The sequence below is a fragment of the Prunus avium genome, chromosome 6, assembly GCF_965620075.1.
Source record: "Prunus avium chromosome 6, drPruAviu1.hap1.1, whole genome shotgun sequence".
In the NCBI taxonomy this organism is placed as follows: Eukaryota; Viridiplantae; Streptophyta; class Magnoliopsida; order Rosales; family Rosaceae; genus Prunus; species Prunus avium.
Window position 1 is genome coordinate 9075819 of NC_142289.1, and position 15722 is coordinate 9091540.

The 15722-nt window shown below is 38.9% G+C and overlaps 2 protein-coding genes across 2 annotated transcripts; both read right to left on the minus strand.

Annotated features, from left to right (window-relative positions):
- Positions 1–4643: 4643 nt before the first annotated feature.
- LOC110759579 (cytochrome P450 81Q32-like) lies at positions 4644–7168 on the minus strand. The gene is made up of 2 exons (XM_021961664.2): positions 6115–7168; positions 4644–5445 (listed from the first exon to the last, which is right to left on the minus strand). The coding sequence occupies exons 1-2, from the start codon at positions 7009–7011 to the stop codon at positions 4837–4839; spliced, it is 1506 nt and encodes a 501-aa protein (XP_021817356.2). The 5' UTR covers positions 7012–7168; the 3' UTR covers positions 4644–4836.
- Positions 7169–10122: 2954 nt separating this feature from the next.
- Positions 10123–13652, minus strand: LOC148293604 (cytochrome P450 81Q32-like). Its single transcript, XM_088255357.1, has 3 exons — positions 13505–13652; positions 11706–12976; positions 10123–10907 (listed from the first exon to the last, which is right to left on the minus strand). The coding sequence occupies exons 2-3, from the start codon at positions 12600–12602 to the stop codon at positions 10299–10301; spliced, it is 1506 nt and encodes a 501-aa protein (XP_088111483.1). The 5' UTR covers positions 12603–12976; positions 13505–13652; the 3' UTR covers positions 10123–10298.
- Between the last annotated feature and the right edge of the window lie 2070 nt (positions 13653–15722).

Below are 15722 nucleotides of genomic sequence, written 5' to 3' on the forward strand. Positions count from 1 at the left end.
AATTAGGGAATTAGGAACACAAGGTTATGACCACACACCATGGCTTAATCATACTTTAGCTAGAATCAATCCATTAATCTAAATTGAACTTGGGAACTTATCTGCTTGAGTTAGTTATTTTCTTTCTTTCTTGTTGTATTTATTTCCTTTTGTTTTCATTTATGTTTTGTGTAGGGAAATGAATTGGATCATTCAATCACCAATCCTCGTGGGATCGACCTCGCACTTACATATGCTAAACTACCAACGGCTCGTGCACTTGCGAGTATCACAAGTTGAGGATGCAACTGAATCCATTTTGGTGCAGCTGTATCTACACAACAACCACCACCTAACCAATCAAGTTCAAATCAATCTCACCCACAATCTACAGGAAAATCTTTGGAAGAACTTGTTGCTTCAATGGCTAGAAACACAGATAGTTTCATCACTGAGACAAAAAGCTACATGCAGAGGAATGACACCCACATACAGAAAACGGATAAGGCCATTACCAATCTAGAAAATCAAGTGGGGCAAATTGCTACAGCTTTGAGTCAAAGGGAACCTGGTATGATGCCTAGCCAACCAGTGATTAATCCAACTGGGCATGAGCATGTTCAAGCAGTTACCTTGAGAACTGGTAAGGTAATTGGTGAAATTGTTGGTTCTAAAAATTTGATTCATAATGTTGATGACATGCAGGTTGAACAAGTGACTGAGCCTAAAGAAAAGGATGAAAGCAACAAAGAGAAAGATAAACAAGCAGCTTCTTCATCCGAGTGGATCCCAAAGCATGAACTTGCAAGAAGGGCAAGAAAGGAGAAGGTAAGTCGTGAACCTACTGATGAAGATATCTTACGTGCTCCTTTTCCTCACAGGCTTATGAGTTCCAAAAAGATTCAACAAGCCAAAGAAATATTGGAAACCTTCAGGAAAGTGCAAGTCAATATTCCTCTCTTGGATGCAATCAAGCAAATTCCGAGTTATGCAAAGTTCTTGAAGGACCTTTGTACCAACAAGAGGAGATTCCAAGATCATGAAACTGTTGCATTAACGGAAGATGTTTCTGCTGTTTTGCAAAAGAAGCTTCCTCCCAATTTACAAGATCCAGGAAGTTTCACAATTCCTTGTATAATTGGTGATAAATTGTTTGAGAAACCTTTACTTGATTTAGGTGCTTCAATCAATCTAATGTCTTATTCTATTTTTGAAGTACTAGAGGAAGACAAGCTGAACATCCATGTTCCAAGTACCAATCACATGGTCAATGTCATTCCTTCTACTCAAATGAGAAGGCCACCCAATCCTAAATATGTGCCTCATCCATCTAATCCACATATTGAAGAGCGCTTAAAATTACTTTTGAAATCTACTCACGCGCATAAAAAGAAAAGAATACGAAATGGGTTGATTAGATAGCAAAGAGATTTGAAGAAACTTCATGTTCGGCACAAGGAGGCGATTGAGCCAAAGCCCCCCAAGTGACCATAGTATGTTGGAAGTCCGGCAAAAGACTTTAAACTTAGCGCTTCTTGGGAGGCAACCCAAGGTGAACAGAGAAGTTTGTTGTCGTCCTAATCGCTTCAAAGTGGAGTTTCTCTAGACTCAAACTTTCTTTTATTTTATTTTTATTTTTATTTTTTATTTTTTGAGTTAGGGTTACAATTTTCCAACCAAGGTAATTAGGATTTTCTTGTTGTTTCTCTTTGTTTTTCTTACTTTTGCTTTCCTTTACTTGTTTGTGTTTCTAACTTGTTTTTCTTTGTTTTTCTTCTTTATTGAAGTTTGTGGTTGTTTATTTTCTTTTTGTCCATCCCAATTTTTCTATATGACATTGTTTAATCTTCAATCTCCTTTTTTTTTTTTAAACAGTGTTTCATATAAGTTTGGGAGGTGTTTTCAATTCATTAATGCACAATCAGGAATTGGGCGTGAATGCTTATTCTATTTCGTAACATGTGATTACAAACACAATAGTGAAAATGCGTACATTAAATTCCTAATCACATGTTCATTGTTGCATTCTGCACCACCTGAGGCTTCCGCTAATTGCCTCTGTTTGTTCTTGCTTGTAGAATCTGCAGCAGCTCTACATGATCTTCATTCCTTTTTTGCAGCATCTCTACATGCTGATTGGCACTGTAGAGCCGCTTCTGCAGGTCCGCCACCAGAGCTTTCAGGGCCGCCACCTCCTCACTCAGTGCCCCGCACTCTCGTGTTCTCGCCAGTAGGCGCATGCCCAAATTTGTGGCCGAGACCGCGTTGAGCACGGTTAGATTGTGGGATCGTCCACTGCCATCCTGTCAGACCTCTGCGCCACATGCAGATGATCTGCAACTGTAAGTCTGTTGACAGTCATGCCTTCCGGCAGTACTGCCCTACACGGCACCGCCTCAGAGAAGTTTGAGGCCGAGCCATGATGGTATGAGGAGTTTGGGAAGATAGGGTTTTGAGGAGCCCTTATCTCTGCATTTGGTGGTGCAAGCGACAACTCAAGGTTAAGGTCATCAATAAGCATATCGGGGGATGCCATTGATTTTTATGCCTGGACTTTTTGATGGTTTTTCTTGAGTTTGCAGGATGAAATGCAGGGTACTCCTTCTTTCAACCGAGAAGTGGTTTAAATAGGCATATGCTCATAAGGGAGCCGACACCACTTTGCATTTCCTGCGCAATTTGCGGTTGCGTCCAGTTAAAAGGGAAGCATTTTTACTTTCACTTTACTTTCTTTTCCTCCCTGTTTTCTGGTGCATTGTGTTTTGATTTCTTTTTAGTTTGTCGTTTTTGTTTTATTTCAGTTGGGGAAATGTGATTTGTTTCTTTTTCGTTTGTCGCATTCCCTTTATTCCGGTTTGGGAAGTGCGTTTTGTTTTTCTTCTTTGTCTTTTGCAACTTTCTTTTATTTTATTTCCGAAAACGAGAAAATAAAAATTAAAAAAAAAATACACGGGAAGGGCAAAGACAAACAGGCACACCAATAATACATTAGAAATCATTCTTTCACAGTGCTCGGTGTCTCGACCATTGGACCTTTGAGTTTAGCCCTATGGCTATCCTCTTCCGGGGCTTCACGCACAGCCTCTTGGGGCTCATCACTCGAGCTCCCAAAGATCGCACTCTTAGCTTGAGCGTACCTACTCTCGCGATCTGTTTTCTTGCGTTTACCCGGTTGGTCCAGGTCCCCCAGCTACTTTCTCATGTCATGGGCGTAAACACTTACCATCCTTGAGAGATTTTGGTTCTCTTCCCGCAACGACAGCAATGTCGTCATCATACCATTATACTGGTGTCGTGGTCGTCTGATATTGGTAAATCTCATTTTGATTTTGTTATCAAATGGGTTATACTATCTTGATTTGTTCTTCAGTGCCCACAATGTTTCGTAACCTTCCTCTGGAAATTGGTTTTAATTTGTTCTTCAAAGGGAGCAGTTTCTGGGTTGTTTAATATTGATGATTTGAAGAGATCCACAACCATGTGGGTATGCTTCAGACTTGCTACAAACATCGGAAATGCCTTTATAGCTTTTCTGGTTTAGATCCAAATAATATGTTGAGGGCCCATGACAATTCCTTCATATAACTTGTGAAATCAAATAATAAGTTCAATGTTTGTGTCTGTAAATTCAATACATTTATAAATATAAACATAGGGCACAAATTCATGTAAAAAGAGAAATTTGGTTTAGGACTTGTATTAAGGTGTTGTGTGATAGAGTGTATAGGTGTATCATGGGTATTTTTGGTAGTTAAATAGGGTGTACTTAGTTAATTTTATATTTTAATTAAAATATTAGGGTGTACTTAGATTATAGGGTGTACTCAGTTAATTTTAGGGTTCGTTTAGCAGCACTCTAAATTTTTTTTTAAGCAGCTTTCAAGAGCTGCCTTCTCTGCTTTGGAAAAACAGCGGTCATTGACCGCAATTTTTAAAAAAAGCTGATTCTTGATATTTACCAAACACCTTAGTTCTGAAATTTTTTTAAAGTTGCTTTTTAAAAAATTTAAGCACTCCCAAACGCTACCTAACTTCCTTTGCACCATCCATGTGGGCCTTGCTCAAAAGATCAGAGATATACTTGTGTTGAGACAAAAAGAGACCAGTGGTAGTAGGCACAACTTCAACACCGAGAAAATAATTAAGGGATCCAGAATCCTTCACAAAGATACTCCTAGCAAATAGCATGAACAAACTAAGAAACAAGTGAGGCATTATTTCCTGTGACAACAAGGTCGTCAACATAGATAAGAAAGTAAATAACAATGCCTTCACGTCGGTAAATAAAAAGAGAAGCATAAGAGAGAGCATTCAGGATTCCCAAATCGCTTCATATTTAAATGATTTTTTTCCATTCTCATCGCAGGCACCAGAACTTTGCTAAGATTCCCAGAATCCTTTGCCATGACCTGATCAGAGCTTGTTTAGCAAAGTCTTCTTCCCTTCTTCACAAGAAAACATAGTGGAAGAAAAGCCTTATTTCTCTTCCAAACCTTACGTACAAAGATACAAATGATTGGCAACGCAAAAGCTCATGACCACTCATTTAAAAAGAAAAGGTAACATGAACACTTGCAATAATACAACACATACCAGTTAAGATGAATTTATTGGAAGACTAGCTAATGATAACACTAAAGAGATAGAAGAATAGTTTCAAAGAATTGTAGAAGAAGAACAGGATTTTCTGTTCTTCTTTTTCTGATAATGATCGTATTACAAGCACAGTTACTAAGTAACTCATTAGCCTAACTAACTCATAATAGACCTATAACAAAACTCTAGACTCAGCTAATCACAATATGACATTTAGGTACAAGTGTCTATAATACTCTATCAGCTAATTCATGCATAGGATCAAGGCAGAAGCTTGTTCACAATAGAGCGGGTTTTACACAGAGCCTCCAAAGGTACAGCTTTTGGCATGCTGAGTCCTTTACCTTCAGTCATGTCAATCTCCTCCTCACCAACTCTCTTCCACTCAAAGCATTGGATCAATGTCCCCAAGGTCAAGCCCATCACACGTTGCGCCAGGCCTGCTCCAGGGCAAGCCCTCCTTCCCATTCCAAATGGCATGAGTTTGTGTGACAAATCCTCACCACTTTTGAACCTCTCAGGCTTGAACATTTCAGGATCATCCCACAACTGTGGATCTCTATGTATAGCCCATGCATTCACCAATAACATTGTGCCATGTGGAACGTCGAATCCCTCAATAGTGCAGTCATCAGATGCAAAATGTGGTACTAGCATCGGGGCGGCTGGGCACAACCGCAGCGTCTCTGATATAATGCTTTGAAGGTAGGGTAGTTTAGAGATATTTTGTTCATCAACTAAGTGTTCTTGGTCAAGTTGAGCATCCAATTCAGCTCTAGCCTCTCTTAGCACATGTGGATTGTTAAGTAGATGAGACAGGGCCCATTCCAGTGTGACTGATGATGTCTCAGTGCCACCCAATAACAGCACCTAAAAATTACTTTTTTATTATTAGTAAAGTTCACAAGAAAAAGAGCATGAAATACGTACTTTTATTATCTTCCTAAAAATGCTCTTCCAGCTTTTTTCTTTTAAAAAGTATTATTTTTTTGTTACTTCCTTATCTAATTTGAATGTTTATTTTGTAATTCTTGTGAAAATTACAGAGAAAGTTGGCTAATGAAATGCAGAACAACTTTTTCTTATCACTGTTGTTCTTAAACATATAATAAACTAAGTGCCTAGGTGCAAGAAAACTATCCCAATAAGTCAACAAAAGTCACTATCCTGCAACTTGATCCAGTTGTGACTCTCAGACAGACTCTGTACGTACTTAAATGGATATACATAAACTCTATAAATACATGTAGTGGATAGGCATATGCTCACGTGGCATATCTTAATTGGGTGCTGTTATTTCTACTACATTTACATTGGATGCTGCTATTTGTATACCTACCAGTCTCACCTCTATTAGAGATATAATCAGCCGAGTGGTCAATAAATGTGATACAAATAACGTTATTGATATTAATTTAGTATCGATTAATCAATTCAATCAATCCAACCACCAATTCCCTATCTACTCTATATTAATTATAAATAAATAAAAACTTTATTAATTATAATGTAATGCATGAGATAGAATTCTCAACTAACCAGTATAAAGCCCTTGATGAGTTGGTCAGTATAATAGTCAGGCTGTGAGTCCTGTAGAGAAAGCAAATGGTCGATCATAGTTCCATTCTTACCCTTACTCCTTTGCTCATCAATCAGACCTTGCAAAAACGAATTAGTCCTCTTAGCCAACTTCATCACCCTCTTCTCATAAGCATTGCTCCCAATCCAATTCAAAATGGGCAAGAAATCTGCTGGGTTCACTGCCCCACTATGAGCAAAAACCTCCTTCATAATCTGCCTGAACTGCTTGACCTCTTCCTTGTCCACCGACACGTCATCCCCATAGTACCTCTTACCCGCCACCATTGTCATTATGATGTTAAAGGTCAGCTCAGAGAACATAGACTTCAACTCCACCTTCGCAAACTCATGCACCGAGTTTTGTGCAAGTTTGCATATGAGGTGTTTGACTTCGTCTTTTCGTGTGTTTGCGAATGTGTTGAGTCGAGCGGAGGAGAAGATCTCGATGGCGCCGATGCGCCGGAGGTTGCGCCAGTGGTCGCCGTATGGAGAGGTTAAGATGGTCGTGCTGTTGTAGCCTATGTGCTTGAATAGGAGCAGTGAAGGACGGTTTGCCAAAACGATGTCGTTTCTTGTGAAACACTCTTGGACAGCGGACGGGGATGAGACTATGACCACGCGCTGCGAACCGAACCAGAGAGAGAAAATCGGGCCGTGTTTTTGGGAGAGGCGGTGGAAGGTTCGGTGGACCGGGGCTTTCAGGAGATGGAGATGGCCTAGGATGGGGAGAGAAAAAGGGTTTGGTGGGAGGTTTGTGTAACGTCGTCGTTTTGTTTTAAGAAAGAACTGGAAAATTAAGATTATGATGAAGATAAGAGAGAGGGACGTTGTGGAGAAGAAGATGCCTTGTTCCATGGTTTGTTTTGGCTTTTGTTGGTTTATAAGTTTGATTTTGAGTGGTGGATGTGGTATGTATTTATAAAGAAGAGGGTACGAGAAGGAAATATCTATATATAGATTTTTGTATGGAGAAAGATATATATAGAAATTTTATTGAATGGGTAATGCTATGCTTAATTATGCTTAAATTATTAGATCTCTAACTTAATTATGCTTCATTAACTTAATTATGCTTCAATTATTAGATCTCTAACTATAAATGAGATACAAATGAAATTGAGTACATGAATTAGATACAATCTATTATCAGCACGCATCAACCCTAGGGTGAATATCTTCAAAATAACATCCTTAACATGGAGAGTCATCACTGCAAGGTGTTGAGGCCCAAAAAAGTCACGAGAAGCCCAAAGACATTTAAGGCCCGATATAACATATAATTTTGGTCATGCGTTAATCCAAGCTATATTTTGGGAATTAATTCATTAAATAAATAATAGTGTTCATGCCATGCAAAGCCAATAATACATTTTTCATATGTCAATCACCTATCAAGCTTACATGAACCCAAGTCATGTGGTTACGGGGCTTGCATGAGGGATTGTGGTGTGGAAGGTTACGGAGGTCCACAAGGCCCACAGAAGCTCTTGGATAATGGAGACTTTGGGCTAGCTACTTGGGAGCACCAAAGTCCAAGCCCATTACTTAGAGTTCTCCAATGTGGGTAAGCAAATGAGATATTTTCCAAGCATTTCCTTTTATCCATAGGAAATAGTCATTCTCCAAATACATAGCTTTACCCATTGGAAACAAGCCTTTTCTAGCACTCCCTATTACCCGTTGGAAACAAGCCTTTTCTAGCACTCCCTATTACCCGCTGGAAACAAGCCATTTCCAGCGCTTCCTTTTACCCATTGGAAATAGGCTGGTTCCAGCACCTCTCTTTGCCTATTGGAAATAAAGGAAAACCCCCACCCTCTATAAATTGAGAGGCATTTGCTGGGCAAAATCAGTTTTCTCTTGGTGGCTGCAAGCTTCTCAGCAACCATGAGAACTCATCTTCCTTCCTCATTTCAGCCGCTGCAAGCATTCCAGCGGCCATCCAAGCCATCAACCTTCATCCTTTGGCTGCTGCAAGCATCCCAGCAGCCATCGACCAACACCTCTTGGTTGCTCAAGCACCCCAGCAACCATCGAACCACTTTCCTTTCTCCCTTTTGGCTGCTGCAAGCATTCCAGCAACCATCCCAGCCATTCCTCAACCATCACAACCAAGATTTTCCTTCCTCCTCATACCCTTCCAAGCTATAGATACCATAGCCTTCAAGCCTCAAGCTTTTCCTCCCATCCTCCTCTTGAAACTCTTAAATCCCCATAGCCATAGCCACAAATAACAAATCATCAACACCCCAAACTTAAGCATATCCAACACCAAGCCAAGCACATGCATTCTCATTTGCTAAACTTGTGAATCTTTAGCTCCCACACTCCAAGCTCTCATGCCAAGCTAATATAATCTCAGATCTACATCAGCAAGTCATCTTCAACTTTTCGTCAAGCTGCCGGAAACGTCAACATCAAACACACAGACGCTGGAAGAAGAACAGAGTACCCCCTGGGACATGCTTTTCCCTCGGGATGCTTTGGGCCTAGTCCTCGCTAACTCAGAAAAAGGGGCAACGAAGGCTTGATCCATCGCTCTATGGCGGTCCGAGAATCAACAAGCCCGAACGAGCCTTCCGACGGAAAAAGACCCCTACACAAGGAATTCATGTGGCTTTTTTTTTTTTGGTAGCAAGTACCTATAAGGTGCATGAAAAAGCTATTATCATCTTACCATCAAATCCTTAATTAAAAAACACTAAAAATTAACTCAATTAGATGTAGATGCAAACACATTAAAGAAACCCATCAGAAAATTAAACAAAATCATACCCATCCAGAAAATTAAAAAAGTAAAACTCATCCGTCCACACCTTCTGAATTCCAGTCTCGATTTTCTTTAGATAGATTGCTTTGTGCTAGCTTGTAAGAAGAAGGACTTTGATCAAGAAGGGAGAGGGTGAAGAATATGACGTACAAATTTAGGTGTACTAAACCAAACAATAAGAGGAAGGAGTAGAGTGGCAGGCCGGGGCGGATCCACATCGGGGCAAGAGGGGTCAATAGACCCCCGCAAGCCCGGAATCTATCATTGGAAGCAAAGATGTTGACCCCTACAAATTGCCTATAAACTGCTTGATGAAATGCTCCAGAGGGCGCAGCACACCAGCACAGCAGGTAAATTACCTTACCCCCCCCCCCCCCCCCCCAAAATTGGATTCAAATAAAAATACTAGAAAATCAAATTCCTAGCAAATCAAAATATGAAAAATCGATTTTAGTGCTAAATACGATTTAGGCTAAAAATGATGGCTAATTAAGTCAATATATACTTCATACTAAAATCCCATAAAATCAAGTTTTCTTATTTGATGTGTAAGGAATAAAAGCCGCCAAAAATTATCTTGAGAAAATGATCATTCTGAAAAACCATTTTTCATACTTAGCCAATATTTTTACATAAAATAATTTTTCATGTATGATATAAATGCATGAAGGGACTTAAGGTCAATCTAGGTAAAAAGCCTTAGATGTTCAATCCACAAAGAGTTTTACAAGAATAACCTAACTCTTACGTATTGAAGATATATTTGCTTAAATAAGCTCCCCCTATAAGACAGTACTCATAAGGGTCCAAGGTTTGAGAGTTAGAACCCAAAAGAAATGCTGATAAAGCCCAAAATCAAAACTACGACAAGAGCATGAACAAAGTGAGAAACAAGTGAGGCATTATTTCCTATGACAACAAGGTCGTCAACATACACAAGAAAGTAAATAACAACGCATTCACGTCGGTAAATAAAAAGGGAAGCATAAGAGAGAGCATTGAGGATTCCCAAAATCGCTTCATATTTCAATGATTTTAGGGTATATGATTGCTACATCGCTTCATATTTCAATGATTTTTTCCATTCTCATCGCAGGCACCAGAACTTTGCTAAGATTCCCAAAATCCTTTGCCATGACCTGATGATCAGAGCTTGTTTGGCAATTCTTCTTTCCCTTCTTCACAAGAAAACATAGTGGGAAAAAAGCCTTATTTCTCTTCCAAACCTTACGTACAAAGATACAAATGATTGGCAACGCAAAAGCTCATGACCACTCATTTAAAAAGAAAAGGTAACATGAACACTTGCAATAATACAACACATATTAGTTAAGATGAATTTATTGGAAGACTAGCTAATTCATGCATAGGATCAAGGTAGAAGCTTGTTCACAATAGAGCGGGTTTTACACAGAGCCTCCAAAGGTACAGCTTTTGGCATGCTGAGTCCTTTACCTTCAGTCATGTCAATCTCCTCCTCACCAACTCTCTTCCACTCAAAGCATTGGATCAATGTCCCCAAGGTCAAGCCCACCACACGTTGCGCCAAGCCTGCTCCAGGGCAAGCTCTCCTCCCCATTCCAAATGGCATGAGTTTGTGTGACAAATCCTCACCACTTTTGAACCTCTCAGGCTTGAACATTTCAGGATCATCCCACAACTGTGGATCTCTATGTATGGCCCATGCATTCACCAATAACATTGTGCCACGTGGAACGTCGAATCCCTCAATAGTGCAGTCATCAGATGCAAAATGTGGTACTAGCATCGGGGCGGCTGGGCACAACCGCAGCGTCTCTGATATAATGCTTTGAAGGTAGGGTAGTTTAGAGATATTTTGTTCATCAACTAAGTGTTCTTGGTCAAGTTGAGCATCCAATTCAGCTCTAGCCTCTCTTAGCACATGTGGATTGTTAAGTAGATGAGACAAGGCCCATTCCAGTGTGACTGATGATGTATCAGTGCCAGCCAATAACAGCACCTGAAAATAACTTTTTTATTATTAGTAAGTTCAGAAGAAAAAAGCATGAAATACGTACTTTTATTTATCTTCCTAAAAAATGCTCTTCCAGCATTTTTCTTTTAACATGTTTGTCGGCTGTGTCAACCCTTTTTTTGTTGTTGCTTCCTTATCTAATTTGAATGTTTATTTTGTAATTCTTGTGAAAATTACAAGAGAAAGTTAGCCAATGAAATGCAAAACAACTTTTTCTTATCACTGTTGTTGTTCTTAAATATATAATTAAGTGCCTAGGTGCAAGAAAACTAGCCCAATGAAGTCCAACATGATCCAGTCTAAAAAGCTAGATAAGTCAATAAAAGTCACCATCCAGCAACTTGATCCAGTTGTGACTCTCAGACCTTTTTTTTTTTTTTTTCCGGTCTGACTCACTCTCAGACTCTGTATGTACTTAAACGGATATACATGAACACTATAAATACATATAGTGGATAGGCATATTCTCACGTGGCATATCTTAATTGGGTGCTGTTATTTCTACTACATTTACATTGGATGCTGCTATTTGTATACCTACCAGACCGCCTTACTAATATAAGTGAATCTCACACACACTTGCAGGTCTCATCTCTATTAGAGATATAATCAGCCGAATGGTTAATAAATGTGATACAAATAACGTTATTGATATTAATTTAGTATCGATTAATCAATTCAATCAATCCAACCACCAACTCCCTATCTACTCTATATTAATTATAAATAAATAAAAAATTTATTAGTTATAATGTAATGCATGAGATAGAATTCTCAACTAACAAGTATAAAGCCCTTGATGAGTTGGTCAGTATAATAGTCAGGCTGTGAGTCCTGCAGAGAAAGCAAATGGTCGATCATAGTTCCATTTTTACCCTTACTCCTTTGCTCATCAATCAGATCTTGCAAAAACGAATCAGTCCTCTTAGCCAACTTCATCACCCTCTTCTCATAAGCATTGCTCCCAATCCAATTCAAAATGGGCAAGAAATCTGCTGGGTTCACTGCCCCACTATGAGCAAAAACCTCCTTCGTAATCTGCCTGAACTGCTTGGCCTCTTCCTTGTCCACCGACACGTCATCCCCATAGTACCTCTTACCCGCCACCATTGTCATTATGATGTTAAAGGTCAGCTCAGAGAACATAGACTTCAACTCCACCTTCGCAAACTCATGCACCGAGTTTTGTGCAAGTTTGCATATGAGGTGTTTGACTTCGTCTTTTCGTGTGTTTGCAAATGTGTTGAGTCGAGCGGAGGAGAAGATCTCGATGGCGCCGATGCGCCGGAGGTTGCGCCAGTGGTCGCCGTATGGAGAGGTTGAGATGGTCGTGCTGTTGTAGCCTATGTGCTTGAATAGGAGCAGTGAAGGACGGTTTGCCAAAACGATGTCGTTTCTTGTGAAACACTCTTGGACAGCGGACGGGGATGAGACTATGACCACGCGCTGCGAACCGAACCAGAGAGAGAAAATCGGGCCGTGTTTTTGGGAGAGGCGGTGGAAGGTTCGGTGGACCGGGGCTTTCAGGAGATGGAGATGGCCTAGGATGGGGAGAGAAAAAGGGTTTGGTGGGAGGTTTGTGTAACGTCGTCGTTTTGTTTTAAGAAAGAACTGGAAAATGATGATTATGATGAAGATAAGAAAGAGGGACGTTGTAGAGAAGAAGATGCCTTGTTCCATGGTTTGTTTTGGCTTTTGTTTATAAGTTTGATTTTGAGTGGTGGATGTGGTATATAATTTATAAAGAAGAGGGTACGGGAAGGAAATATCTATATATAGATTTTTGTATGGAGAAAGATATTTTATTGAATGGGTAATGCTATGCTTAATTATGCTTAAATTATTAGATCTCTAACTTAATTATGCTTCAATTATTAGACCTCTAATTATGAATGAGATACAAAAATCCAGTACATGAATTAGATACAATCTATTATCAGCACGCATCAACCCTAAGGTGAATATCTTCAAAATAACATCCTTAACATGGAGAGTCATCACTGCAAGGAGCTCATGTGGCTTCTTTTTTTTCTTTTTTTTTTGGTAGCAAGTACCTACAAGGTGCATGAAAAAGCTATTATCATCTGACCATCAAATCCTTAATTAAAACACACCAAAAAATAACTCAATCAGATATAGATGCAATTTGCAAACACATTAAAGAAACCCATCAGAAAATTAAACAAAATCATACCCATCCTAAAATTTAAAAAAGTAAAACTCATTCGTCCACACCTTCTAAACTCCAGACCTGATTTTCTTTAGATTGATTGCTTTGTGAGCTTGTAAGAAGAAGGACTTTGATTAAGAAGGGAGAGGGTGAAGAATATGATGTACAAATATAGGTGTACTGAGCGGCAGGGGAAGGGTTGCAGAGGTTCGACAAAATGCCGACAATTAGAAACAAATCCTAATTTGAAGAAGAGCATGTTTAACTAGTAAAAACAAACTTAATTTGAATACTAATTGGGAATAAATAAATAACGATTCAACAATCGCGTATGAGAAGAAAGCATTCACCCAAAAAAATGAAACAAGGTAAGCTAAACAGAAAAAGAATGTTATAACAAAGGTGTACTAACCTAAAACCGTGGAGGAAGGAGTAGAGCGGCGGAACGACGTCAGAAGTCTGGCCAAGCTGTGGCAAAAGTCTAGTGAAGCGCCGACGATGGGGGAGGACAAGGAGGAGGGAGAGAGGGAATTGGGGGAGGCAGAGAGATGTAAGTGAAAAGTGGTCTCTAATTCAACAGGGTTTAGTTTTTTTTTAAAAAAAAAAATTTAACTATTGAAAAATATAGAAAATATTATCTCTTAAAAAAAGAACTAATATAATTTTAATGAGGTGGTTGTCTACATTAGCTGCCTTGTAAGATGGTATTAAAATGTGGTAAGCATATCATTGTATATGCATGCGTACATCTTGTGTTTGAGCGTGAGACTCGAGCCCATCCTACTGCTCTTTAATTCAAACCAAATGCAGTTGATAGCGATTGTTGTGTTGTCTTCATGGTAGGGTATGCACGTATGACAATATGCAATGTAGCACTCTTAATTTTTCTCTTTACCATGCTAACGGGGTCTAATTCAGTGAAAAAAAAAATATAAACTTGCAAATCAAGAGTCTCATATTTGAATCTTCATAAAATCTTGACAATGTACATGTGAGAAACTTAATTCCCCTCTGATTTAAACTAATGTTGTGGCAATATGTTTTTACCATTGATGGAAATGGGAGTGGACCCCATTATTGCCATCCATCGTAGCTAGTGCTGGGCGTTCATCACAGGGAACTATATGCATACGTCAGCCAATATGTAAGCACACTTGGCTTCGCACAATTGAATTGCACGGATCTTTATCCACCTGGTAGATTTAGATTATATATGGAACCAGAAGCAAAGCAAGGCAAAGACGGATGAGATATTGACAAAAACTTTTGAAAAAGGATTCACATGATAGGATAGCAATACATAATCAAGTTGTATTAAACAATATTTTCTTATTTGAAAATCATTCATTGTTTATGCTTTTTTTACATTGTAGTACCGAATGCGTTTTCAATCTTCATATTCTGAAATTGCTTTCCAATTAAATTACCATATACCTTTTAGATCTTGAAAATACAAATTTATTTTCTTATTTTTATTTTCTAATAACATTGTACATAAAGTTTTTTAAAAAAGGTTACCAAACAAGCCCTTCAAATTTATTTTTTTGGTTGAAATTATGGGTTCAACACCCGAACAAAAAACCAAAAATTAATGGTAAATTTTGGTTTACAATCCCTATATTTTTACTGAAACCTTTTGAGTTTGAAAATTATTGTGATTGGAGGACATGAATGTTATCATTTATATACAAATTAGATTATCATGAAGGTGGGAGAGTAGCGGGTTTAGATTACCGTTAAAATGACCTCCAGCGAAATTTTAATATAGGGTAGTTTAGAGATATTTAGTTCATCCACCAAGTCTAAGTGTTGTTGGACTAGTAGATGAGCATCCAATTCAGCTCTAGCCTTTCTTAGCACGTATGGAGAAGATGACACATGGCCCATTCCAATGTCACGTATGGATTAGATGCCAATAAGATAACCTGATAATGGCTCCACCTTCGCAAAATCGTCACGTGCGTTTTGTGAAAGTTTGAGTGGCAAGTGTTTGACTTTGTTCTTTCTGACGTTCAAGGTTGTATTTCATTCTCCAAAAGGAGGTATTTATAATACAATGATGTAACCCTAGTAGGGTCAAACTAGGAAAGCAAATGATCGATCATGTTAATTCCATTTTTACCCTTTGTTCTTGCTCATCAATCAGACCTTGTAAAGCCTCCTTCGTAATCTGCTGGGTTCGCTGCTCTGCTATGAGCAAAAACCTCCTTCATAATCTGCCTGAAGTGCCCGGCCTCTTCCATGTCCACCGACACGTCATTGCCATGTAATACACGCCAACTCGCGAAAAAATAAGGAGAAATAGAGACTTCAGCACACACACACCCTCATTATTCTCCAACACCTTATCCACCATGCTACATACTATGACTTTTGATATTTATAATGTTTCTTTTTCTTTCTATTCCTTCTATCTTCTCCTCTCTCTTTTTTTTCTTTTCCTCTTCTCTTCTCTCATCTTTTTTCTTTCTTTCTTTTCCTTCTCTTTAGTTTTCTCTCCTTTTTTTTTTCTTTTCCTTCTCTCTCTTCTCTCCTTTTTTTTTTTCTTTCTTTTCCTTCTCTTTAGTTTTCTCTCCCCTCTCTCTTTTTTCTCTCTCTTTTTTCTCTCTCTTTCCTTCTCTCTCTCTCTC